The sequence below is a fragment of the Oncorhynchus mykiss genome, chromosome 3 (genome assembly GCF_013265735.2).
Source record: "Oncorhynchus mykiss isolate Arlee chromosome 3, USDA_OmykA_1.1, whole genome shotgun sequence".
Lineage (NCBI taxonomy): Eukaryota > Metazoa > Chordata > Actinopteri > Salmoniformes > Salmonidae > Oncorhynchus > Oncorhynchus mykiss.
In genome coordinates this window covers 22,460,505-22,488,413 of record NC_048567.1, presented here as the reverse complement: position 1 = coordinate 22,488,413, position 27,909 = coordinate 22,460,505, and the positions used below count along the sequence as shown (strand labels likewise).

At 40.9% G+C, this 27,909-nt stretch overlaps 2 protein-coding genes and 1 long non-coding RNA gene across 8 annotated transcripts; 1 reads left to right on the top strand and 2 right to left on the bottom strand.

Moving 5' to 3' along the window:
* Positions 1 to 391: 391 nt before the first annotated feature.
* LOC110513982 (fibril-forming collagen alpha chain) lies at positions 392 to 26,034 on the top strand. Of its 3 annotated transcripts, none has more exons than XM_021593599.2 (27): positions 392 to 725; positions 3,797 to 3,881; positions 4,199 to 4,264; positions 5,367 to 5,500; positions 5,608 to 5,748; positions 5,999 to 6,052; positions 6,197 to 6,250; positions 6,496 to 6,549; positions 6,864 to 6,917; positions 8,635 to 8,688; positions 8,967 to 9,020; positions 9,310 to 9,363; positions 9,508 to 9,561; positions 10,595 to 10,639; positions 10,977 to 11,030; positions 11,131 to 11,184; positions 11,509 to 11,562; positions 12,356 to 12,427; positions 12,523 to 12,558; positions 12,801 to 12,845; positions 12,963 to 12,995; positions 13,421 to 13,567; positions 13,715 to 13,891; positions 13,985 to 14,075; positions 14,227 to 14,304; positions 14,461 to 14,697; positions 25,803 to 26,034. In XM_021593599.2, the coding sequence occupies exons 1-26, from the start codon at positions 705 to 707 to the stop codon at positions 14,670 to 14,672; spliced, it is 1,977 nt and encodes a 658-aa protein (XP_021449274.2). In that variant the 5' UTR covers positions 392 to 704; the 3' UTR covers positions 14,673 to 14,697; positions 25,803 to 26,034. The 3 variants fall into 3 exon arrangements, with proteins under 3 accessions (XP_021449274.2, XP_036828132.1, XP_021449267.2); XM_036972237.1 differs by lacking the exon at positions 25,803 to 26,034 and adding an exon at positions 15,450 to 17,051; XM_021593592.2 differs by lacking the exon at positions 25,803 to 26,034 and having other exon boundaries at positions 393 to 725; positions 14,461 to 15,327.
* LOC118947118 lies at positions 1,898 to 2,362 on the bottom strand. Its single transcript, XR_005041774.1, has 2 exons — positions 2,248 to 2,362; positions 1,898 to 2,070 (listed from the first exon to the last, which is right to left on the bottom strand). It is a non-coding gene; the product is annotated as an uncharacterized LOC118947118 (long non-coding RNA).
* Positions 16,275 to 27,890, bottom strand: LOC110514034. Of its 4 annotated transcripts, none has more exons than XM_021593628.2 (6): positions 27,708 to 27,890; positions 22,167 to 22,279; positions 21,679 to 21,801; positions 21,562 to 21,598; positions 21,404 to 21,463; positions 16,275 to 17,522 (listed from the first exon to the last, which is right to left on the bottom strand). In XM_021593628.2, the coding sequence occupies exons 1-6, from the start codon at positions 27,739 to 27,741 to the stop codon at positions 17,467 to 17,469; spliced, it is 423 nt and encodes a 140-aa protein (XP_021449303.1). In that variant the 5' UTR covers positions 27,742 to 27,890; the 3' UTR covers positions 16,275 to 17,466. The 4 variants fall into 4 exon arrangements, with proteins under 4 accessions (XP_021449303.1, XP_021449298.1, XP_021449318.1 ...); XM_021593623.2 differs by having other exon boundaries at positions 22,167 to 22,294; positions 27,708 to 27,888; XM_021593643.2 differs by lacking the exon at positions 21,404 to 21,463 and having other exon boundaries at positions 27,708 to 27,889.
* Positions 27,891 to 27,909: the final 19 nt, after the last annotated feature.

Below are 27,909 nucleotides of genomic sequence, written 5' to 3'. Positions count from 1 at the left end.
TCAATGTCCATCTGCAGTCTTTTAATGATGGGATGAAAATACTTTTCAATATCTGTCACAACACTATTCCATTGGTACTGAGTTTGATCACCTGTTAAACCGTTACTTTAAATTGGTATTCAATTCATTATCAGAATGTCAATTGATTTTTTTTTTGACTGAATGACTAGAATTGACCTTAACCTTCACTGTACTACTTGAACATGGCTCCAAATGTCGACGTGTGAATGTTTTTAGTCATTGGGGTATTCACCACCTGCAGAACTGTGTCCGTCTACTAAAATGCTCACAACAAAATGTACCCTGTACCCTCATCTCTATTTTAAACCCTCCCTCTCTCTGTATTTGTTATATTCTCCTTACTCTCTTCTCTCTCTCCTGTCTTGGTCTTTGCCCCTGTGTGTATTTGGGGTTAGGGTTAGACTCAGGTATTTCTCACCCTGTCGAGGAGAAGAGGGAGCCGAGCCCGTGGCTGCCTGAGAACCTTATGGAACCCTGAGAGAGGGAGAGCAAGGGAGAGAGCGAGAGGAAGGGGAACCAGTGCCGTGAGTGGGGAGCGAGAATGCTGTAAAGAGCACAGTTCAGGGAGGAAATAAACTGGACTTTTCTGTCTATATTATTTTTTTAAACTGGACTATCTGATACGTTGAGTGAGTGTCTGGTCTCAGTGGATTATACAGAACCAAACAGACAGAACCAGCACCATGGGAGCCCCCAGGGTAAAGGTAAGCAAGCAGAGCAGGCATCATGGTCTAAGAAGGTTTCTGAGATGTTGCTACGCCAGATTCTGAATGTGAACACTGTATTTGGTCCAATAGTGTGGTTCTTGGGCCTAGGTTCTCTGGTCCGCAGGTGGTGTACTCAGTGATGCTGGATTGAGGAACCTAATCTAACTATTGGTTGTGTAATGATACGGTAATGAGGGTTTATTTTTGGTACTGTGTGAGAGTGTATTTGACATGGACTGATTTAGTTGGTGTGTTGTGAGCATAAAGAAACCTAAATATACATTGGCGTTTAAATTAAATACTATGTGACCTATTTTCAGGATGATTAGCCTGGTGGGTCACATGCTGCCCCTAACAGTGTTTGAGTTCCCTCTGAATTAAGAGTAGTTTGTTTGAGTTCCCTCTGAATTAAGAGTAGTTTGTTTGAGTTCCCTCTGAATTAAGGGTAGTTTGGAGGTAATTACTTTAGTTTGTATGTTTCTCAGGAATGTGCCGATTTGACTTTATTTACCTTACAGAGCACTCCACTGCACACAACAGCAAGTCAACCGACAAAGCTTAAAACTTTACAACTTTGAGAGGTGATTTTGTTGTTTGACAGTTTGGGTAAATGTATGTTTTTTTGTGAAACGTAGATAAATATAAATAAATAGATAAATATAAATTAACAATATCAAATTTGCATCCTTCAAGAAGTCCAGGATCTCAGTTTACACTCTGGATACAGATGGAAGCAGTTGCTTTTCTTCTTTTTTGCAGCAATTCTTTGTGGATAGTATTACTATTCAATGAATAGTGATTGTATTGGAGAATTAGTCTAAGTAAAGAAGCTTTTTCATGACTACTAACTGTTCAAATGGAAGGATTAGGGTTAGTGGAGGTGAGCAGTCTGTATCCCACACTGCACCTCAGTGTCCCAGGGGGCCTGGAGGTCGGTGGTGATCACCGATTTATACCACCAGGCAGACGTATGGCGTCAACTCTACATCTACACTCTACATACATACTCTACTGTATGGAATACTCCAAATCAATTGGTTTATTTCAACAGATAGACTAAATTATCTGTGTTATCATTGAGTACCATTTGTCATGTATACACTGACATTTATTTATTGCTTAGGTGCTCTTATTCATTGTCTTTTAATAATTGATTTAAGTCCATTATAGACTACTGCACAAGTGTTTTATTGATGATGTCCTCTTTGTAGTTTTGAATATAAAGCTGGAAATGGCATATGGATGGAAAGTGGTGGACTCATGGTGGACAGACGGCTGCTTGACATCACAGCAAACAGAGAAAATACCTTTTACCGTCTCAGAGGAGTGGGATGAAGAGAGCCTTTAGAGTACAGAGAAAGTGCCCTGGAATGTGAGAAGGGCCTGAGAACTGCTGTGGCTCACCTTGTGGTTTTACCCTAACAAAGAGCTTTTTGAGCCTGTATTTCTCATCTCTATCTTGGTCAAGGCACAGACGAGCTCTTGCCTAAATCTACAGAGCATAATACAAACCTATCACCTGGATTGCTGACCCCTGCAGAATCTCCTCCCACATGTCTCATGTCATGTGATATCCAATAGGCTGCTGTTAATCCAAGGATGTGACTTCAGTTTATTGGCCCATTTTCTCTCTGGAAAATAAAAAGATGCTACTCAATTTTTGGACATGATTTAGCCATAAGGCTCAATACCAGAAATGTAGACTTCGTGACATGTTCCAGTGTGTCTTTTAACAAATATTTAACAAATATTCCGGCCAACTATCCAACCACCGACCATCTTTGGTCATCTCCCCTAATAACATATAGCCTTTTTTAGTGATGGTCTGATAGGCCACCTTACAGCCCAATTTTTATTTCAACAACCCCAAGAAACAACTCCACAAATTGTTGCTTTCTGTGAATTCATTTTGAAGTAGGATACACACACTTGCTGCTTGTCATACAGTATATACAGTTTAATGAAAAAAAAGTTAGCATTTTTCTTATTTAGCAGATTAATCATTGGCCTTGTAGGTAGGCCTAAACATAGACATTTAGCCTACTCTTACTGCAGGCCTATATGATACATATATATTTTTTTGTCTGATATTTTACCAGATAAATTGACTGAGAACACATTCTCATTTGCAGCAAACAACCTGGGGAATAGTTACAGGGGAGAGGAGGGGGATGAATGAGCCAATTGTAAACTGGGGATTATTAGGTAACCATGATGGTTTGAGGGTCAGATTGGGAATTTAGCCAGGACAAACACCCCTACTCTTACAATAAGTGCCATGGGATCTTTAATGACCTCAGAGAGTCAGGACACCCGTTCAACATCCGAAAGACAGCACCCTACACAGGGCAATGTCCCCAATCACTGCCCTGGGGCATTGGGATATTTTTTTAGACCAGAGGAAAGAGTGCCTCCTACTGACCCTCCAACACCACTTCCAGCAGCATCTGGTCTCCCATCCAGAGACTGACCAGGACCAACGCTGCTTAGCTTCAGAAGCAAGCCAGCAGTGGTATGCAGGGTGGTATGCTATGACTATAGGCCTATGATCTTACAGAGGTCATATTATGATTGATATGAAATCTGATGTTTGTCAAGAAATTTGTCAAATATAGACCATATAAATGTTGAATATTATTCACACATGTTACATAGCCTACAAGTGGGCAATTAATACATGTCTGGAATGCCTAGACAAGAAAACAGGATCTTGAGTTGAAGGAGTTATGCGCATAAACACCACCAGAGAGAGATATAGCTGACATTTTAAAAGGGCTATGATAATTGGGTATAAAACGTTCTTAGTGATCCATTAGCCTTCATTAGCTTAGACGTCTATAGTCACCTAATTTTTCGTCCTCAAAACATGTATTCATTTAAGGAGTTAAAAGTATAACGAAATAAGAGTGCATGCAGGCTATTCATTTTGAGCAGAGAGGTCTTCCATCTTCCAACAAAGGTAGGTCTTCCAACCATTACCTTTTGTTTATCTTTAAAGCGGCGACGAAACAGGCTTCGGCCTACATGGTCGTTTTAACCTTGCTTTGTTTTCCCCGCCTTTTCTCTAGGTGTCCGTTATCTCGCCGCTACTCGTGCTCCTATTGTGCATCCCTCCCTCCCACGCGCAGGACGAGTACTCTGGTTACCACTCAGGTGAGCTGTTAGCCCCATTAGCCCTCGCGCCAATAGCTACTACAAATTATCCACATTTCTAGAGGTAAGCAAAAACAGTAGGTTATATCTTGATTTTATTTCAGTTTACCTAGATTGTGGTTAACATGTATATACTTATATTCCCATGTCACCACAATGAAACATTTTTGATAATTGTGTACAAACATTACATTGGTTTATCTATCTAATAACAGGCTCATTTGTTTTGTAAACAGACTATCATTTTACTGGGGAGGTTTCCGGCTTGTTCAATTATTGTTTCAGGCTTGTTCAATTATTGTTTTGTGTCATATTAGGTGATGAACACACCTATGAGGGCTCCTTGGTCGACAACTATGAGCATTCAGGATACCCACAACCAGGTAATAACTACAACATAGCAAAGTCCCTTCCCCCTGGTCAAAAGCCAGAGTTTGGTCCAAGTCTTCAGAACCCTTTTATGCCTCCTCCAAATGCCTTATATGCATCAACAAACCAAATCATTTTTCATTAATAATGTGAATTGCTGGTGGGAACAATGTCTGTCCCCACTGCAACACAAAAATACTTAAATACATGTAATTTTGCCCTTGAAACATTTAATTGAAATACTGTAGAATTCCATTCATTCCTATGGACGACTGCTCCTACTGGGCAGTGCCAATATGGTTGACCTGTGGCTTCAAAGCCTCTCAATGGCCAATACATAGCATCAGCAATCCAGGGTTTGTATACGTCATTGGATGGAAATCGACAGAGGTGTGGTCAGATTATAAAGTATTTTAATACCCACCTGGATCCAAAATATACACTGGGTGTACAAAACATTAGGAACACCTTCCTATTATTGAGTGTGCACCCCCTTTTGCCCTCAGAACAGCCTCAATTCTTCAGGTCATGGACTCTACAAGCGGTCGAAAGCGTTCCACAGGGATGCTGGCCCATGTTGACTCTAATGCTTCCCACAGTTGTGTCAAGTTGGCTGGATGTCCTTTGGGTGGTGGACCATTCTTAATACACACGGGAAACTGTGGAGCGTGAAAAACCCAGCAGCGTTGTAGTTCTTGGCACACACCAGTGCGCCTGGCACCTACTACCATACCCCGTTCAAAGACACAAAAATCTTTTGTCTTGCTCATTCACCCTCTGAATGGCACACAAACACAATCCATGTCTCAATTGTCTCAAGGCTTAAAAATCATCCTCCCCTTTGTCCACACTAATTGAAGTGGATTTAACAAGTGACATCAATAAGGGATCATAACTTTCACCTGGCCAGTCTGTCATGGAAAGAGCAGGTATTCCTCATGTTTTGTACACTCCGTGTAAGTACACTAGGTGTACAGTCAGACACTAACTACTACTACAGTACAAACTCTATGGTATGATGCTTCCTTTGACATGAACTAACCTGTAGAATGCAAACATTTCCCTCTCACTTGCCTCACTTTAACCCCTCCACCGCTTGACATTCCTCGCTGGCAGAGGAATACCCACCGGAGCACACTCACAGCTATGAGGAGCAGCAACCCTCATCTGGATATGACCCCTATGTACCAGCCCCCACCAGCGTGAGCATGATCACAGAGGACTCCTACCCCTACACCACCACCACACAGGTGAGGGGAAGTCAAGGGGGAAAGTATGTTATGTGTGATGTTTAGTAATGGCATGTCATGTAACATTGTGTTTTGTCATGTAATGTAATATCATGTTATAACTGCAGGTGCCATACGAGCAGGAGCCCTACTACGAAGAGTCGCTCCAGGCCCCTGGTGGTGGGGAGGCTTCTCTGGGGGAGGAGGGGCCAACAGACTGTAACTGTGAGCCAGGAGAGCCAGGGTTCGCTGGGTTTGCAGGGCCCAAGGTAGGACGAAGGCTCTAACCTAACGCTCAACGCCATGCAAATGGAAATTAGAACCTTATAAACAGCAAACATCCATGTACTTTGCTGATGACTACTGATTAAATGGCATTTCTATAGCATTCACTGGGTCCTTAAGTGATTTGCATTGTATGGGGGTAGCTCACCCCATCCACCACCTGTGGTATCCTTCTGTTTTCTGGACTAAACAAAATATATGTCTGTCTGTCTGTCTATCTGTCTGTACATCTAGGGAGCCAGAGGACTGCAAGGTAAAGATGGCTTCCCTGGGGCTCAAGGACGCGAGGTGAGTGTTAAATGCTGTATAATCACTATATCAAATTCATAGTACATGCCAAATTACACCCTCCATTGTGCTTAATCAATGAATCACTGCTCATATCCCTATTGGAGGAATGCTGTTGATATAGTTCCTGTGTGTTGTGTTCAGGGGTACAAAGGATTCAAAGGAGTTCTAGGAAGAGGAGGAGACACAGGGCCTGAGGTGAGGAAGTCAAAAAAGTAAAATAAAATACCTCACACAAATACCCAAAGCAGCCTTAGACACTATCCATCTCCCTAAGCGAGGCTTGAACCCAGGTTTCCCAACACCACGGCAAACACGCTTGCCACAACCTCAAAAGAGAAACAGTATCTCCCTGGGAAGAATGTTTGTAACTACAAAGTCTGGCATCAACATTACACTAGAACTTGACTCAACAGCTGTATTGACTTTTGCCATCTCTACAGGGTGACTCCGGGCCTGATGGGGAGGATGGTGCCTCTGGTTTCTCTGGAGCCCAGGTAAGTAAGAGGCCTATAGAGGATATCACAGATGTAATGTATCTCTCTTTCATTGTTTTGCTCTTTTCTGTTTCTATGCTCTGGTCTAAATTCTGCAACATGGCACAAGCAATGCAACTTTTTCTATATTGATTATGGCCAGTAGATGGTGATCTCTTTATTATTCAGAACTGGAAAGTGACACTGTTGTGTAGTTGAGGTGAGGCTGAGCTTCAACAACTATGATTACCCATTCTCTTTCTCATTCTCTCTCTTGGTCTATACTTTATTCCATTCTTTTGCACCTTGTCTCTCATACTTTCTCTCTCCTACAGGGCTTGCCTGGTCTTCCTGGCGATCCAGGTGAGACTGGGGTGCTAGGTCTGAAGGTAAGACCCTTCCTCAAAACCAGTCCGGCATCCTACAAAATATGTATGACATCAAACAAAATCACTCTTTACCTAAAAAGCCATTATAACCCCATATCAAAAACAGTGTGGCCCTTCACAAAATCTTATTTGAATGTTCACTAATAACAGCCCAAGCCACCATAATGTTTGACTAAAGTTTAAACCTACAAGAAACATCATGACATCACATAAAACCCCTGTTATAGCACCGAGAACCAATATTTTTTTCTTTCTTTTTTTTAAACAGGTAGGCTAGTTGAGAACAAGTTCTCATTTACAACTGCGACCTGGCAGTTGACATAACAGGGAACCAGTATGACATCAAGGAATTCCAAAATGACATCACTGAGTACCAGTGTGACATTACAGAGAACCAGTATTGCCATGGTCAAGACAACTTGGAATTCAGAAACTCTTAAAAACTTGTGTGGAAAGATGAGGTCCGAGTTTTCCACTTGGAAAATATCAGAATTGACCAACAGGAAGCGCTACGCAAAAAACATAGGTACATTTTAACTCAAGAGTTTCCGAGATTCTGAGTTGTCTTGAAAGCACCATAAGACACCACAGATCACTAGTATGACATAACAGAGAACCAGTCTGACACCACACAATTCAGTTTGAATCCCCATAGATGCAGTATTGAGGTCAATCGATCCTGACCAAAACATTGGATTTGCCATGGAAACGAGTGGGGGAAAGGGCCGTGGGGGAACGATCCTGAAACTTCTCATTGCCCGTAACAAAAATATCCTACATTTAACCTATTGTTTATACAGTGAGGGAAAAAAGTATTTGATCCCCTGCTGATTTTGTACGTTTGCTCAATGACAAAGAAATGATCAGTCTATAATTTTAATGGTAGGTTTATTTGAACAGTGAGAGACAGAATAACAACAACAAAAATCCAGAAAAAGGCATGTCAAAAATGTTATAAATTGATTTGCATTTTAATGAGGGAAATAAGTATTTGACCCCTCTGCAAAACATGTGTTTTTCTGGATTTTTTTGTTATTCTCAGTATTAAAAAAAACCTACCATTAAAATTATAGACTGATCATTTCTTTGTCAGTCGGCAAACGTACAAAATCAGCAGCGGATCAAATACCTTTTCCCTCACTGTATGTGTATTTCACACTATGGTGAGGTAAAAATCAGAGTATAATGGTTTTATGGATGTCAACCCCAACACATGTTCATGTCATTGTCACCAATCAACTGTATTACAGTTAAAAACTACTTTGACTACCACCACAAATTTCAGTATGCTAGCTATGCTAACCAGCTTATACGAACGGAAGTTAGCATTTAGCAGTCACTTCTAAACCTGAAAAGGGACAACTTGTAAATGTTATACAGAGAAAACAGACAAATATATCCAAATCGCATCTAAGTAACCACATTGACCCTGTTACGAATATCCACTTTGTTGGAACAGAGTTGATGAATGTGTGCCAATATGGTCATTTGAAATGGTTTGCATTTCATTGACTTCTTTACCGCATCCATCAGGTAAAACCTGCAAAAAGGTATGACATTATAGACCCCCACTGTACCACAGAGATATCACAGAGTACCAGCATGACATCATAGAATACCACTATACCATCACAAATATCAGCTAATTACACACATTTTATTTTTTTTACAATTTCAAACTGTCTCTATGCCTGAGTGTGTTCCTTATCCTCAACAGGGTGACATCGGTATGGAGGGGCCACGCGGAGGAGTCGGGGTAACGGGTGAGACTGTGAGTATTGACAAATGCAGCTTTTATGTTTTGTAGGTAACCATATTTGGTTTGATATCAAGAGATTTTTTAAAATTCATCTCAAATAAACAAATAAACAATCCATAGGTTATTATTGTGTAATTACCATTTTCTAAGGAAACCCACTACCTGGTCATTTCTGTAGCATAAAATAAAGTGCTTCCTCAAATGAGTGTAAGGAAATTTGGTACAAAATCCCCAGCATGTTTCTTTCTGTCTGTCCCTACTCATGTGTTTAGTTTTTTGTATTTTTCTAGGGTCCAATTGGTGAGGCAGGGCCTGGTGGGCCTGATGGAACTGGAGGTATCAAGGTAAACATGGTGGCCACCACAACTCAACACTATCCAATCACAATTGTTGCCACCACTCAGAGTTGCTACCACAACTCAGCACACACTGTCTTCTCAACATGCTCAAATCAATTCTTCACTCAGCTCCTTACACAGCTCTCACTAGAAGCAATACAAGACTGTATGGTGTGAAAGCCTCAAACAGGCTATGTGATGTGATCATTTCCATTTAACATATAAACAACATACAAATTATTGTTATTTGTTCTGGCTATGTTGAGACAGTTTTTCCCCCAACCTTTCTTCTCAGGGATCAACTGGAGCAGAAGGGAAACAGGGTCCTGAGGGAACAGAAGGGGAAAAGGTAGCGCCATTCAACCTCACTTTGTGACCATGATTAATTAAACCATGGTTGAATAACTCATTCTTTTTTATTTTTTATCTTATGATTTCATCTTCCATTTCCACTGTCTAAAATGTCTTCCATCTCATCCTTTCTCTTCCACAGGGTCAGATTGGAGCACCTGGATTCTCAGGAGACCATGGGGAGATGGGCTATAATGTAAGATGGATGTCTGTCTATCCGTCACACCATTCATCTCTCTGGAATGGGTGGCCAGTAATAAACTGGTCCTGAAGATCTCTAAAACTAAGAGCATTGTATTTGATACAAATCATTCCTTAAGTGCTAGACCTCAGCTGAATCTGGTAATGAATGGTGTGGCTGTTGAACAAGTTGAGGACACTAAATTACTTGGCGTTACCATAGATTGTAAACTGTCATGGTCAAAACATATAGATTCAATGGTTGCAAAGATGGGTAGAGGTCTAGCCATAATAAAGAGATGCTCTGCTTTTTTGACACCACACTCCAGAAAGCAAGTTCTGCAGGCTCTAGTTTAGTCTAATCTTGATTATTGTCCAGTAGTGTGGTCCAGTGCTGCAAGGAAAGACCTAGTTAAGCTGCAGCTGGCCCAGAACAGAGCTGCACGTCTTGCTCTTAATTGTAATCAGAGGGATGATATAAATACTATGCATGCCAGTCTCTCTTGGCTGAGAGTTGAGGAGAGACTGACTGCATTGCTTCTTCTTTTTATAAGAAACATTCATGTGTGGAAAATCCCAAATTGTTTGCATAGTCAACTTACACACAGCTCTCTCACACACACACTTATCCCACCAAACATTACACCATAGTCCCCAAATCCAGAACAAATTCAAGAAAACGTACAGTATTATATAGAGCCCTTAGTGCATGGAACTTCCTTCCATCTCATATTGCTCAAATAAACAGCAAACCTGGTTTCAAAAAACAGATAAAGCAACACCTCACGGCACAATGCCTCTCCCCTTTTTGACATAGATAGTTTGTGTGTATGCATTGATATGTAGGCCACGTGTGCCTTTTTAAAAATGTATGTAGTTCTGTCCTTGAGCTGTACTTGTCTAATGATGTTCTGTATTATGTCATTCTGTATTATGTTTCATAAAATTTGGACCTCTTGTTTGTCCTTCTCTACAAAGACTATGCTATTCCCTACATGGAGGGAGACCATTAATCCTACTAACATGCTTTTTCTTTCTGTGTTTTATAGGGGTATCCTGGAGAGCCAGGAGGCAGAGGAGAGACTGGTCACAAGGTATGTTTAGGGGGACAGGAGTAGTGTTGTTTTCACAGAAAGTACTGTGGTTGCTTTCAAAAGTCATTGGCCATTACTCTTCACAGAAACTACTCTGGTTCCCCCAACATTTCTGTGTGTTCATGGGTGTTTTCCCTAAACTGCATACTGTTATTTTCACTGAAGGTTTTGCTATTGTTGATTTTGTGAGTCATGTGGCTGTTCAACACTTTTGTCCATAACTATAGCACGTCCTCTACGTGGGAGATTAGATTGATACTGTAGTAGCAATGTCTCCCTTGCTCTCTTCTCTTCCACTTTCTGTTTTCCCTGTATCTCTCTCTTTCCTCTCTCTCAGGGTGACCAAGGCCCAGGGGGCATGCCAGGCAGTGATGGGGAACCTGGAGAGGATGTGAGTATCAGTATGATAACCACTAAATTAGTAATAAATATGTAAGGAATTTGTCGATGGGATTTCTCCTAACAAACTACATTTACTGTTTATTTTCCAGGGTCCTCTTGGAGTTCCCGGGGTGATCGGCTTTCCTGGAGAGTTTGGACAAAAGGTAAAGTGAAGGAGAATTGCATGCTGGGTATCTGGATGACATCATCACAATGGCTGAGATGTATAATCCAAACATGTCTAGTTGACCTGTTCTGCTGTTATGACATGGATGTAATTTGTTATATTGTACAGTACATTTATTCAAATCAAATGTTATTTGGCACATGCGCCGAATACAACATGCTTACTTACAAGCCCTTAATGAACAATGCAGTTTTAAGAAAATAAGAGTTAAGAAAATATTTACTAAACAAACTAAAAGTGGACATGTACTTTTAATACTTAAATGAATACTTTGTGAATAATGGCCAGTCTTCCCTCTTAGGGCGCGAGAGGGGATCGTGGTGTGAGGGGACCTCTTGGGAGAGTAGGAGCTGGGGTAAGACTGGCTTTATAAACTGGGTGGTTCGAGCTGATTGAATGCTGATTGTTTGACAGCTGTGGTATATGAGACCGTATACCATGGGTATGACAAAACATTTATTTGTACTTCTCTAATTACATTGGAAACCAGTTTATAATAGCAATAAGGCACCTCAGGGGTTTGTGGTATATTGCCAATATTCCACGGCTAAGGGCTGTGTCCAGGCACACCGCGTTGCGTCGTGCATATGAACAGTCCTTGGCGTGGTATATTGGCCATATACCACACCTCGTGCCTTACTGTTTAATTATAACCACTACATGAGGTGCTCTAATCTCAATGACATGTGCACAGTAGACTACAGATCACAGTACATAAACTGTCACTTCCACATTCCTCAGTAAATTCCCCTCCATGTTGTTGTTAATTAGATTCAATTCCAAGTTGCTTGGGGGTTTTGTGTGGGTGGACAGACAGCTATGTGATATTGTTGACAGTCAAAACAGGAAGGTAACATATATGTTAGTAAAGTCCCTAAAAACAAGAGATCTGTGGGTAAAGTCCGTGAAAAGGTTTCAGTGTCAGGTAAAAACAAAGATGGTCATGCTGGTTTTAGTTAAAACCCCCAGCTTAACTGTCAGAGATGTTATGACAATAGTACCGTATATCTTGTTATAAGTTTAGACATTTAAGAATGATCTGTCATTGGAAATTCAACAAAATTCCTATTTTTGAACAAAGGTTCTCATTCTAAAGTGTGTGTGTACAGTATTTGCAGCAGTTTACCTATATGTATTTCATATTATAGGGGCCTCAAGGAGAGAGGGGAGATGCAGGAGTTCCAGGGAAACCAGGACCTAAAGGCCTGCAGGCCCAGCCTGTGTGTATATGTCATAACTCAAACATTGTCGTAACCACTACAATTATCATCACTTTGATGATTATGTAATTGTTGATTTAATGCTTTGTTTCTAGGGAGCCAAAGGGGAGACAGGTCCCGATGGTGATAAGGTAACCTTTTATTTACGTTCCCCATCAGACTGCTAAATTACCAGTCAGTTAATCAAACACACACACACACACACACACACACACACACACACACACACCAGTAAGTGAAAGTGGATGTGTATTGGTCATCTACTGTTTATGTTTGGGTCTTTCCTTTGTGACTCAAAAGCTGTAATAAGCAGTCCTATCATTGCCATGGCATCTTACTGACTCATCTCATGTGCTGTTTGTTCCTTCCTCAGGGTGGGGTTGGAAGAACTGGAGTGAAGGGAGGGAAAGGAGACAAGGTAATCCTGTGACAATGCCGAGGCGATGTCACTCGCGTATCTACTTCCTGTTTCCATTGATGTAGTGGGACCGATTTTCTTCTTACTAAAATTGTTTCTGTTCCTCTTTCCAAACAGGGAAGTTTTGGAGCACATGGTGACAAAGGACAGGTTTGTATACTTCATTCTGTGAATGTATGAGTTTTTTTTCACCCTAACTCATTCTATGTCACATAAAAACCACAATACTGACACCATAGGTTGTTCCTAGATGACAGCAGACACAACAGCACATACTGTACAGTGTTGAGTTCCATTTACATTATAAAATCCTAATATAACTGTTTTAATTAGGTAGAAGTATTGAGAAGTAAATTATTTGATTAGGTAGAAGTATTGAGAATTTGAATTATTTAATTAGGTAGAGGTATTGAGAATTACATGAATTGATTAGGTAGAAGTATTGAGAATTAAATGATTTGATTAGGTAGAAGTATTGAGATAATTGAGTTTAAATCATGGCTTTCTGCACTCAGTGACTGAACAGTGTCCCCCCTCTCTCTGTCTCCCTCCTTCCCCTCATCTCTGAATGGCAGCAAGGGGAGAGAGGTACCATCGGCCCTGATGGCATTGTTGGACGAAATGGACCCCCCGGCATCCCAGGCTCCAGAGGAGAGCCAGGTCCAGGCGGTGACCTGGGCGTCAAAGGTGGCTCTGGACCTAAAGGAGTGCCAGGTGCCCCTGTGCGTATCAGGAGCCAACTCCAGTCTGCCTGGAGGAAGGGTCTCCCCCTTATTTTACATTGACCCATATCTAGCAATAACTTTTACTGACTGATTGATTGATTGTTTACTTGCTTGGTTGATTGATTGCCTGCTTTTTGACCTCAGGGCCCTGGGCTGACAGATGAGCAGGTATTGCAGCTGTGTAAAGGAGTGGTGACAGCCCAGATCTCCCAGTATGCAGCTTCCATCCGGGCCAAGTGTTCCCAAGGCTGCCCCATCAACAACCGCACACTCATTGGGCCGCCCGGAACCAGGGGACCAACTGGAGAATCAGGCAAACCCGTGAGTCACACAGCCCCCAAACTAACCCCTATCTACTAAGGAAAGCCTTTATTCCAAACGATGATAAGTTCTGTTGACCTCTGTCTCTCTCAGGGTAAAGCGGGCAAAGCTGGAGTCAAAGGAGCCAGGGGCATCCAAGGGGACACAGGAGTGGATGGTCAGAAGGGGGCAGAGGGGGAAAGAGGTATGTACTCCAATTGTCTTAGTTAAACCAGACTTGATAACTGGTAAACAAAACTCTGATGACAAAGGCTCATTTCAAGTGAAAATTAGTGGAGCACCTTTGTAGTCATAGCTTCAGAGTTCACTCACAGGCTCTCTGTTCTACTCCACAGGAACAAAAGGTCCGAAAGGAAAGGGGGGTGAGCCTGGTAAAGGTCTGCCAGGACACGATGGGCATCAAGGTCTCAGAGGTAGGACACTGTTTCCACTGGTGTGAAACTCTCAGGTCTACCTCAAAATTGCTTGTCTTAGAATTGTTGGAAAGTATCTGTAACTCACTTCCAGATTCACTTTTTCAAGAGAACTGTTAAGACGCCACCTCCAACTATTTAATTTTTCCCCCACAGGGCTGCCAGGCCACCCAGCAGAGCCAAATAACGGTATGGCAGGTCCCAGAGGGCCCCGTGGTTTCACAGGCGCTTTAGGTCAGCCTGGCATGGCGGGCAACGCAGGAGTGCCCGGCTTCTGTGAGGCACGGGACTGCAGCATTCACGCGCCTGTGATGCGCAAGGAGCAGGGCCTAGTGAAGGGACCCCGCGATCTAAGCCCCAAGATCTAACCCCAACAAGGAGCTTCAGGAAAAGGTGAAGGAATGGTCAACGATGAGGGGTCATGTTGGACGGTCGCTCCATGGCAACGTTGGGGTTAATTCCATTCACATCTCAGCCATACCAGGAATTGAAGTTGACATTGAGTTTTGAACTGGGAAATGACCAATGTGTACAGCGTTGATCTTTTTGAATTTCATAGCTAATTCAATTCCTGTAATGACTGATATTGAAATGGAATTAATCCAAGCATTGTTCAATGTGGCTCACCAGTGTTGGAAGGGTTTGGTGGGACACGCTGGACTCTGCACAGGGAGATGAAGGCTCCCAATGAACTCTAATGTTTAGGCATAATTGATCACTTTTTTTTCTAGGCGAAAACAATCCTTATGAATTTTTTATGCTAAAACAAAAAATTCAATTGTCTTCCTCCAAGCAAACCTAAGTAAAGAGGCTTGAGAAACTGGCTAAAAGAAATTGGCAGAAAATGAAACTTGCAGGTGTCTCTGGCTACCAGTCAGGTTTTGTTTTTGATATGATCAACAATGCTGCGCTTACATTGAAAATAAAAAGTTATGTAAATAATTTTGTAAAGTATCGCAAGTACATGTACTGTGTGTTCTGAAATATCACTGTTTTAGATAAATTCTGTCTTACTTTTCTTAAGATGAGTCCTCACTTTTTTTGTCGCCACAGTTTGAGTGTTTTTCTGAGAATGGATCTCTTTCAGTCATCTCATGTTATTCGGGTTAATCTAAATAACTTTTTTTTACCATTCTGTCACGCAGGACTAGGTGTGTGAGGTAGGAATCAGGCGCAGAGAGCAGAGAGTTCCAAGGGAGAAGTGCACTTTAATGTGGCACCAAAATACAATGCCCAAACACAGGGCTCGAAAATACGGACCAACCCAAAACACAGGGTAGCCAGTCCGGAGCATGAACACACCCAACAACACAACACGTAACACCAGAATAATCCCGCCGAAAACAATGGCGGGTTTGCTAGCCTTAAATAAGGACGCCCATCAGGAAAACATAATAGGACAGAGGTGCAACTAATAAGACTAAACCAACAGAAAAAGGAAAAGGGATCGGTGGCGGCTAGTAGGCCGGTGACGACGACAGCCGAGCACCGCCCGAACAGGCAGGGGAGCCAACTTTGGCGGAAGTCGTGACACATTTACAGATGTTCACAGACAAGATAACAATGATCAATATAAAATAAAAACGTACTATTTCATATTATTTCATATTAAAAATAATACATGGACATTTGTTATACAGTGTGTATTGTATATGGAATTTATATAGTTATATAATCTGCCAATGATTTGTAGCACAAAATGTCTGTCGATTAAATTAATTTGCTATATTCATTGGATGTAGGTTTTGATTTATTAAATAGATTTTCATGTACATTCACGTGAACAGGATGTTCAACTCCTCTTAACTGATATTTTTGTCATTGTCAATCTTCATTTGAGAATCATCCCAACACGTTACAAGGCGGAAACATAGCCCTGTAAACTCAATTATATTACACGTGTTCTTAACATTTGTACTTTTGTGTACATATGTTGGCAATCAGAACCCTGATAAAAATGCATCACAATGTTTGGAAACATTTTTTTTTAATGCATCACCACCACATCACATGACAGATTAGAAAATGAGCAGAACATGAACATGGGTGATAGTCTCATCAAAAGCATGCAAAACATTACAACTATGCTACGAAAGTACACATACATGGCATCAACGGACAAGAAAATGAACTTGTTTAACGCTGCTCATGTTCAAAAGGGCTCCTCTTAATGTGTGTAAAATGATGGTTGTTAGTTCATATAAAAGTGTTTGGTTGTATGGACTGGGGGCAGGTAATAAGTATTATTAATACCAAGTGTTAAACAATATTTTACAGTATATCTCTCTGAAATCTACCTGGTGAAATCTATCCACTTCATTGAGTCACTTGTCTCTAAGCTTATTGTCTGATCTAGGGGTCAGTAGGTGTAGCTATATTTGTACCAATACAAAATGGTCCAATGCAAAGTGGATATTATTTTAAAAACGGACACTACTTAAAATATATATTCTTAAAATCTTGCAAAATAAATTCCTTAATTTGATGGGACATAAAAACACATACAATTTGACATTGGTCCCAAGGCATATTGAAGTACTGCCATTTTGTGCCAAAACATTGTCCATAGGAGAGATGATTGGCTTGTAATGGACCATTTCACAGCTTGTTTTTCTAGCTAATTGTACATTCATACTTTGGTAATTTGTGCTTTTTAGAATTAATAGGTAATAAATAGCTTCATAAATATATGTAATAAATAACACTGTCTACATGGCACAACATGTTGAGGCAGTGGTCAGCAGCAACACATTTCCTGTTTAATTTTGTGTTCAGTCAAAAAACACTATGGCTTTCTTTCTTTCTCTCTTAGGTGAAACTACATGACGTAAACTTCACCCATCCTACATGTAAACTTAGTTTGCAGAGTATTGAAACAGAAGGTAAAAAAGTGCATAGAAGACAGCAATGAGACTAAAACATGCAATTAGAGTCTGGAGATTGGTGGCGGAAGCCATATTCTTCCTTTAAAAAGCAATCAAGGTCCTGAGTAGATAGATGTCTATAATACTATTGGCTCAACTTTGATGTTAGTTTGTGTAGTGTGTCCCAACCACTACAAATGCACAACTGTTCTTCAATGGCAGGATAAAGGATGCAATCTGGGTTCTTTGGAGACCAACAATCTAGGACCAACAATGGGAGAGGCCCCTCAGACCACATCTACAGTACAAATTGAATGATCATAGAGACCGAAAGAATCAGGAATGCCCCGAGTCCTAAAATATAAACAGAAGAAGACAGTTGTTAAATAATAAGTTATTTTGTGTTTTCAAAATCTCTCATTATAGCATCAAAACTTATTTTGATACTAATAGAGCTCTGATAATATGCAGTTATCTATACTGTAATACGCTAAGGATTCTAAGCTGCAGGGGGGTCTCCTCATACAATTGTGGGCCAATTTTCTTCATTTAAGCTCAAAAGATGTGCGTCGTTGTCCCACATGATATTGTCCACTTTATATTCTGCTGTATTTTGTATTTTTGTTTATTATCCTGTTTTTTGTGTTTGGAACTACTTGAGTCCGTTCTCGAGGCCAGTTTGCTTCAGCAGTAAAATAATCCTGCAGCAACAGGAAATGTGAATTATTATGTGGATTATAATTAATGGATATTTTTTGTAAATTCTTCGTTAGGGCAAATCAAGTCTGGAAATGACAACATTTAGAAAACTTTTTGAACCTTGAATACACAAGTTTTCATTTCCTGCTGTGCAGGTAAATTCTCAGCAACAAAGGAGTGATCAAATTAAGATCCTACATCTGTATTGAGTGTCTCGGTCTTGACTCGGTGTTAGATACATTTTTAATTGGTCTTGATTCTGTCTCCGGACAGTGAGGACTCATAATTTCTTGAATTGGACCAGCGGAGTGAAAAACTCATAATTATCAGCTCCGTTTCGCCAGGCCAAATATCCACACTCATTTCATGACACATTAATATCTTATTGCCTATTGAAACCAGGGCTTCCTACTTTACCCATTACATTACTGTCCTTCACTTTCTCCGAAAATGATCCTCAAATATTGTCGCGCTCGTCAGAATTGATTCGCTGGTAGGGAAGAGTACTATTACTATTATTAGTAAGGGGAAACTGGGGGAAATTCGTGATCATTTGCAGAGTGGCTCTCTATTTGCTGTCAGCATGATTTTTTTTATTCTCACCATTCTGAATGTCTAAAGAATACATATCTGACATATCAACACAGCAATACTGGACAATTTGAACTCTTATTATGGTGGAGATTTGGCACAATTAATGGTCTTGAACTGGTCTCGCATTTTTCAGGTCTTGACTTGGTGTCGGACCCCTAACCACCCTCCTGGTCTCGGTCTTGACTTGATCTAGCCCCACCTCTGGTCTTGGTCTTGACTCAGACTCAAGTTGCTCCGGTCTTGGTTTTGAATTGGTCTCGCTTTAGGTGGTATCAAACACAACACTGGTTTGGAATGGCACGGTTACTATTGCATCATGTCGATGCCATTATGACGTCATTTTGCTGCCAAGGCAAAGCCTGGGCCTATAAACGCGAGGGTCCAGCTACTCAGTGGGTATAACAATAAGAGGCCACTAAGAGTACGCCCAAGAGAAGATGACAGTGATGAGGAGGTGAGTCATAATGTGCGTACAGTGCGCCAGGCTGCCACCTTGGCCGTGTCCAAACAAAGAGTCTCATGGCTACGGACTGGACATTCCAAATTCCCATGGCAATCATGGGACATGCAGCCAGCAATCTGCGATATCCAAGGTACAGTACTTCCTATCAACTGCAAGTGACCTGCTGCGCTTATAGTCAGTCTATGGAAGGCCCGGGCGTAAAATCTTCAACAGCATAGTCTCATGACCAGTTGTCCTGTTTTCCCCAATTCTTAAACCAAGCCTAAAATCCTTTGAAATAATGAGGTCAAACAAAGCAAGGCACAAAATTATGCATCACAAAATTCATTTTCTATTGTAGGCTACTGTTTTAATGGATAACATGGTTTAGGCCTAACGAAACGTGCCAGCAACACAAGTAGCCAAGCTGACTTTTGTATCGGTCCAGAGAGCAAGTGCCTATAAACAAACACAGTAGCCCCCAACAAGTTTTTTAAACGCACCGGAGTTGAGAAGGTTGATAGCCTCATACAGTGCCTTCAGAAAATATTCACACCCCTTGAGTTTTTCCATATTTTGTTATGTTACAAGCCTTATTCGAAAATCATTTAAATATATTTTATTTTTTTTCAGCAATTTTCACACAATACCCCATAATGACAAAGCGAAAACAGTTTTTTTATTTTTTATTTTAGCAAATTTATTACAAATAAAAAACAGAAATATCTTATTTACATAAGTATTCAGACCCTTTGCTATGAGACTCGAAATTGAGCTCAGTTGCATCCTGTTTCCATTGATCATCCTTAAGATGTTTCTACAACTTGTTAGGAGTCCTGTTGTAAATTCAATTGATTGGACATGATTTGGAAAGGCACACTGTCTATTTAAGGTCCCACAGTTGACAGTGCATGTCAGAGAAAAAAACAAGTTGAAGTTGAAGGAATTTTCCGTAGAGCTCTGAGACAGGACTGTGTCGAGGCACAGATCTGAGGAAGGGTACCAAAAAAATGTTGCAGCATTGAAGGTCCCCAAGAACACAGTGGCCTCCATCATTCTTAAACGGAAGAAGTTTGGAACCGGCAAGACTCTTCCTAGAGCTGGCCGCCCGGCCAAACTGAGCAATTGAGGGAGAAGGCTCTTGGTCAGGGTGATGACCAAGAATCCGATGGTCACTCTGACAGAGTTCCTCTGTGGAGATGGGAGAACCTTCCAGAAGGACAACCGTCTCTGCAGCACTCCACCAATCAGGCCTTTGTGGTAGAGAGGCCAGAATGAAGCCACTCCTCAGTAAAAGGCACATGACAGCCTGCTTGGAGTTTGCCAAAAGGCACATAAAGACTTGCAGACCTTGAGAAACAAGATTCTCTGGTCCGATGAAATGCCAAGCGTCAAGTCTTGTGGAAACCTGGCACCATGCCTACGGTGAAGCATGGTGGTGGCAGCATAATGCTGTGAGTATGCTTTCAGCACATGGACTGGGAGTGTCAGGCCCTGATCTGTTTCACCTGTCCTTGTGCTTGTCTCCACCCCTCTCCAGGTGTCGCCCATCTTCCCTTTAATCCCCTGAGTCCGCCTGCCGTCCTGTACCTTTGCCTTACCCTGAATCTTCGACCCCTGCCTGCCTTGACCTGTCTTTGCCTGCCCCTGTTGCCACAATAAACATTGTTACTTTGACAGTCTGTATCTGGGTCTTACCTTGATTCTTGATAGGGAGACTAGTCAGGATCAAGGGAAAGATGAACAGAGCAAAGTACTGCGAGATCTTGATGAAAACCTGCTCCAGAGAGCTCAGGACCTCAGACGGGGGCGAAGGTTCACCTTCAAACAGGACAATGACCCAAAGCACACAGCCAAGACAACTCAGGAGTGGCTTCAGGATAAGTCTCTGAATGTCCTTGAGTGGCCCAGCCAGACCATGAACTTGAACATCTCTGGAGAGAACTGAAAATAGCTGTGCAGCAAAGCTCCCCATCCAACATGACAGAGCTTGAGAGGATCTACAGAGAAGAATGGGAGAAACTCCCCAAATACAGGTGTGCCAAGCTTGTAGTGTCATACCCAAGAAGACTCGATGCTGTAATCGCTGCCAAAGGTGCTTCAACAAAGTACTGAGTAAAGGGTTTGAATACTTATGTAAATGTTATATTTCCATTTTTTTTTATATATATATATATATATAAATTAGCAAACATTTCTAAACCTGTTTTTGCTTTGTCATTATGGGGTATTGTGTGTAGATTGATGAGGGGAATTCTTTATTCTTTTATTTTTTTAATAAGGCAGTAAGTAACGTAACAGAATGTGGAAAAAGTCAAGGGGTCTGAATACTTTCCGAAGGCATTGTACATAGGCTATTTGCTTTGAATGAGGGGGGGAATTGCATTAAATCAAAATATTAATTTGCAATGATTTACCGCTAGTAATGTATATTTTGATAACAGTGCCACTTATTTGTGCAATCAAAATGTAATCCATTATTTTTAAAATCATACTTTACCATAGAATTGCTTGTTTGCAGTGTTAGTGGTTGTCATAGAGACAGTTGGTCTGGTTATCACTAATGGAGCAAAAAGAGCAATATGATGACCACAATGCTCTATATGAATATCAATGGTTTGTTGTGTTATACACCAATAACATCAGGAGCAACCATACCTGAGAAGTGTAGCCTGGTCTCTTCATATACCCCATCCTGTGAAAGAGAAAGAAACAGGTTGACACTTGGCAGGAAGTAACAAAGGAGAGGAATGTGAATTGTATAAGTTGACCTACTTTGGTGGTGCAACCAGTAGTTAATATGACATCGGGACATTCTCGGAGGATGACTTTGCCAGAGAACACGTGCTTGCATGGAAACCTGCATTCACCTTTGCCATTTTTGTAGTAGGCAATGGGCTGCAGTAAGAAAAGACAAAAAAAATATATATATATATTTCACGTCATGTTTCAATTGTTGTTGTTTTTGGTATTTTATTAGGATCCCCATTAGCTGTTGCAAAAGCAGCAGCTACTCTTCCTGGGGTCCACACAAAACATGAAACATAATACAGAATGACATAATACAGAACATCATTAGACAAGAACAGCTCAAGGACAGAACTACATACACTTTTAAAAAGGCACACGTAGCCTACATATCAATGCATACACACAAACTATCTATGTCAATTGACATGGCTCCTGACCCTCTGCATACTATTGATGATACCATCAATGGTGAAGTCTAAATAATAGTGCTAATAAAATAGATAATAGATTACCTTTTTGCCAGTGGTCCAGCTCTGTTCACAATGGGGATCCATTGCTCCAAATGGTGCTTCAAGTGTGATTGTACCCTCTTGACATGTGTAGGGAATGTTCTCCACGACAAGGGCTGCGGACAATAAGACTGAAAAGTGAATAAAGAAAAGGATTTGAATGGGATTGGGAATCCACCAGTGGAGGCTGGTGGAAGGAGCTATAGGACAGGCTCATTGGAATGGAATGAATGGAACGGAGTCAAACGTGTGGTTTCCATATGTTTGATACCATTCCATTCCAGCCATTACAATGAGCCTGTCCTCCTATAGCACATCCAACCAGCCTCCACTGGAATCCACCTAGCACTAAGAAAGGATGATGTCGACCTAAATCCACTGTTATGCTACATACTAGGCAGTGTCAGCTTAATGGAGGTGGTTACTATAGTATATTTGCATGTATTCCGGATCCCCATTAGCGGCTGCCAAGGCAGCAGCTACTCTTCCTAGGGTCCAATCACAATTACATACAACAAAACAATACATAACACAACACATTAATACACACTACTTTGCCATAACATATCTACAATACAAAATCAATAATACAGAAAAATAACAATGTTAAAATGTGTGTAGAGTGCCTGTGTTAGCATATGTGTGTCTCTGCACAGTCCACACTGTAGTTGTATCTGTTTTTACTGCATTACATGATATGGAATAGAGTTCCATGTAGTCATTTATTTTACTAGGCAAGTCAGTTAAGAACAAATTCTTATTTTCAATGACAGCCTAGGAACAGTGGGTTAACTGCCTTGTTCAGGGGCAGAATGACAGATTTGTACCTTGTCAACTCGGGATTCGATCTTGCAACCTTTCAGCTACTAGTCCAATGGTCTAACCACTAGGATACGCTGCCGCCCCTCTATGTAGTACTCTGTGCTTCCCGTAGTCTGTTCTGGTTTTGGGGACTGTGAAGAGACATCTGGTGTGGTATGTCGTGTGGGGTATGCATGGGTGTCTGAGCTGTGCGCTAGACGCTTAAACAGACAGCTTGGTGATTTCAACATGTCAATACCTCTCACAAAAACAAGCATTGATGCAGTCAATCTCGCCTGGAGAGATTGACATGCATGGCTCTCCGTGTACATCTAAGGGCCTGCCGTGCTACTCTGTTCTGGGCCAATTATCAAGAAAGCGGAGCACTCGTGTTTGCTCCCCCATGCGAAGCCATAAGTTCAGAGGGCTAAGAGTCTTGTGAAAACAACCTAGGATCAAATTCCGTTGGTTACATCAGTACATAGAACTATACTTATTGAAATGACAGGTAGTACTTGTAAACATGATGACTTTTCTGAAAAAAACGAATAAGTCTTGACTAACCATCAATATTATTACACCGGGCAGGAACTTGTGGTAAGCACAAGACATGTACGGGGAGGGTTAGGGGGAAGGTGTTGTGAGAGATGATTGGTTGGTGGATTAAGCAGACTAAATCAATGCCTATGCGTCTGGAGTTTCTCGCAATCTTTCTGTACTGGCTAATGAAGGCCAAGTTTGACGCCTTGGTCCACTAGACTATTCGCGCATTTGGGCGGAAGTGTCTGGAAATTAGATTAGATACATTACCATGCAAACTGCATATCCTAAATTAGGTATGACTAGGCTGCTGTTGATATCCCCATTCAGCATGCGTGAACTATTTTCATGATGCATCTCACATGTGAGATGTAACCTAATCTGTCACAGCCCAATTACTCGAACGACCACACTGTCACACACTAAGAAAATAGGGTTCCTCGAGGGTTCATTGGATTGGGTGATGTTTGTACCATGTTTTGTGCTGCTGCCATGTTGTGTTGCTACCATGCTGTGTAGTTGTATTAGGTCACTCTTTATGCAGTGTTGTGGTGTCTCTTGTCATGATGTGAGTTTTGTCCTATCTTTAAAATGTTTAATCCCATCCACCGTCCCCGAAGGAGGCCTTTTGCCTAGAAATAACCTTTTGAAGAACAAAACAGCTTTTTTTCTGGTGAGCCATTTTATATTGTTAAATTTCCATAGGTTTTTATTTGTGTGTTAATTGGTTTGTATCAGGTGTGCTAACTCTGGAATGGCTGTAGGCTGTCATTGTAAATAATAATTTTTAACTGACTTGCCTAGTTAAATAAAATACAATAAAAAAATGGTTCTGTCTAGAACCATAATGACTCTAATAACCCTTTGAGCAATTCAGGGGTTCTTTACAGTTCACAAAAAGTGTTTTTGCTCTTTTAGTGATAACAAAGATCTGTATTTAATGATGAGATGCTCATGTCTTCGCCCTAACAATGGGAGTCGTTGTCCCAAATGAGGGAAGGCAGACGACAAGATTAAATCCAAAATAAAACCATAGAAACACATTGGGCTTATTTTGGACAGATTTTGGCGAGTGAAACCTCTCTCTTTGCCTCTTCCTCTCTGGTCATAATTAAAAAGTATAAAAGGCAGCTCATTCAAATATTTTGAGGTGAAAGTGTCATTCCAGTTCATCTAATCTGTTGTGCTATACTGTTACGTGTTAAATATGCCCAGTGAAGGCGTCTTGTGACAAACTCATGTATGGCCTTGCATCAATTGAGAACTGTGATCTAAATCAGGGGTGTTCAAACCTCTCCTCAGGATCCCCCAGTTGTTCCAGAGTTAGCACCCCTGATATAAATGTTGGGAAAGTTATGATTAAATGACTGAACAAATCATTTTAAATGGAACTGTAACTAAGTAAAACTTATACTCTGTTTTATTATATCTGATTAACAATATGAGTTCATAAGAAGGGATTGTGAGACACGGACAAGGAGTAATTAAAGTTAATGAACACCATTCCAACTAGGAAGAAACAAATGGGTTGTGGACTGTGTAAACACATAAGGTCGTTAACCTAGGGTTGAACCTACGAAACTGAGCTCTGGGGTTTTTAGGTAAGACAGTGAGTGCATTCCTAAGTTTTCTGTTAATTAGAACTGTCAGCTCATCGATAATGTTGAGGGGTCAAAAGTTACCTGGGAGTGTGTTAGTAAGTTAGAATGAACTTTTCACCTCACTTTGTCCTGGTCGAGAGGAGGGGATTCTGTTAAAACAATGAAATGACGTCATGATCTGTATATAAACTGTTGCTCGTGGTTAAGTGGCAGCGCGCTCCGAGAATAAATTCTGTTACCTATTATTGAAAAGACTGGTCTCCATCTATTTTATGCACACAAGAATCTTACAAATTCTCATAAAATAGATTAAGGGTTTTCAATTAATGAAAGCACATTGGCATAATTCAATTACAGTAACAATAAACCAATTAACTCAACAATAAAACCTATGGAAATTTAACCATTTAAAATGGCTAACCAGAAAAAAACCTGTATTGTTCTTCAGAAGGTTATTTTTAGATTGAGAAAGGTTTTATAAAAAGGTCCACAAAGGTTCTATAAAGAACTGTTAAAATAAATTATTTACCGCACCAAAAAGGGTTGTAGCCATAGTGGAACCCCTTTTGAGGCCATTGTCATAGCTGTGACTTTAAGCATATTTAATATAACAAGTGATTTCATTGGCTAACTGACTAGTCATGTGATTATAGCTTCATGTGTTTAAACCCCACCTATTTTTTGTGTTTCTTGTCAGCTGTCCACAGGAAGTGAATGTTGTCTGGAGGCATGGTGGAGATAATTGGGCAGAGAGCTTATGGTTTTGTTTGGTGAGAGCACATTGCTAATGAAGTTTGAGCTTCAACTGAGAACTGGAGAAAATGGACGCCTTTCTCCTGGGCTGCATCACTCATGAGCCCCTTTTGTTTTCTTAGGTTTGTGTGTTTCTTCTGATTTTTTAAATAAACTATCTTGGTTTAAAAGTGAAATGTAGTAGGAAACGTTTTTTTGAAATTGAACCTTGATAACTGACAAGTTGAAACTAATTGAAAACCATTCCTTACAAAACCAATGTTTAGAAAATGGCATTTGTTGTCTGCCTCTGCTTTCTCTGTCTGCCTGCTCAAACTAGATCTAGAACCTGTCACTTTCCACCTCATGACACTACTATAAAACCTTGTTTTAATAGTCATTTATAGAACAAGGGCAGCAGGCAACCTAGTGGTTAAGAGCATTGGGACACTAACTGAAAAGGTCACTGGGCTAAATCCTAGAGCAGACTAGGTGAAAAATCTGTTGATGTGCCCTTGAGAAAGGCACTTAACCCCAATTGCTCCAGGGTCAGCGTCAATAATGGCTGATCCCTGGCTGTGACCCCACTCTCTGAGAGAGTCTCAGGGAGAGTTGGGATATGCAAAAAATACATTTCCATTTCACACCTTGCACAGGTTACCCACTTGTACGATTAAGTTAAACAGAATGTACAAGAGGATATATTGGCAGCGGGGCAGTTTTTTAATTGCTCGGGAGGATACTTCTGAAGTAAGGAATGGGCTGTTCTCTGTGTGGAGCTCAAACTTTATCATCGAGTCCTAACAATACAGAAACTCTAGAGACGCCATGATGACATCGCACTACCTGCATGCCCTTGGACATGCTGACCTGACCACCACCTCCGCTGACCATCTAGCTATGAGACTAGCTATGAGCTTCCAGATCCTCATGACTATGGCTGCCCATCTGCTGGAGGCGTCAAGAAACACTCAGACTTCATCTAGCTGATCTAGCTACTGTTATAGACTATATTTCTTAAAAAATGACTTGTTTATTTTGTTTAACAAGCACTTAGAGATTTTGTCTGTAATGAAAAGCACTATAAAAGTTTAATAAATGTATTAAATAAAAATAAAAACCTATTTGACCTTTTTAATGGTTCTTTATAGGACCTTCCAAAAAAGAGTTCTATATGTAACAGCATAGCTTTTGTTCATCTCCTCGCCCTACCTGGACTAGAACCAGGGACCCTCTGCACACATAGACTACAGACACCCTCGAAGCATCGTTACCCATCGCGCCACAAGGGCTCAGAGCGAGTGACTAGCTCATGGTTAGGGGATTCCCTAATTTTGCTTTACCAGACATGTGTGCAATTGCGCAGCCAGTGTGGTTATTCACAGGCGATGGAAAATGAATGTGAAATTTCAGTAAGCAAAAAGCCTATATATATATATATATATTTATTATTTTCGAATTAACGCCTTCTCATCTACCGAAATAAATCTAAGTAATGCCAAGCAGACAGACACATCGCATGTGTGAGCGTGCGTAAAATGCATCTGATGCCTAGCCAGCGACGGATGAGAAACGAGACACCCCACTCGCTGTTTTTTCTGGTTCAATTGAAGTCAATGAACTAAGTCGACCAGGCCGAGCTGCTATCGCCTATGGGATAGCCACCCCGTTAAGCAAACAGGAACGGACCTTTAATTTTTCAATTGTAAATTACCTGAATTAAATATCTTCATTTATCCACCATATTTGGCCCATCTACTAATAAACTGCTAAATAAAGTATTGAGTTAACATTCAGAAATAACATCCAGTGACAACGGTGCTTAATTTTAACGCTGTGTATGAAAACATATGTATGAAAAACAGCCTACCGGAACACACCAGGATAATGCCTCGTATCGCCATGATATGCTCAAGAAATACAATTCCAGTGGAGAGTGCACGCGCACCTGAGACATCACCCCCAGAATATGTAATTCAATGAGATCACATTAACACCTCATACAGGACCCTGGCTGTCCCGTCTTCATTTCGTACTGAAGCGGATAGTTTCTCATCCATCTACACCCACTG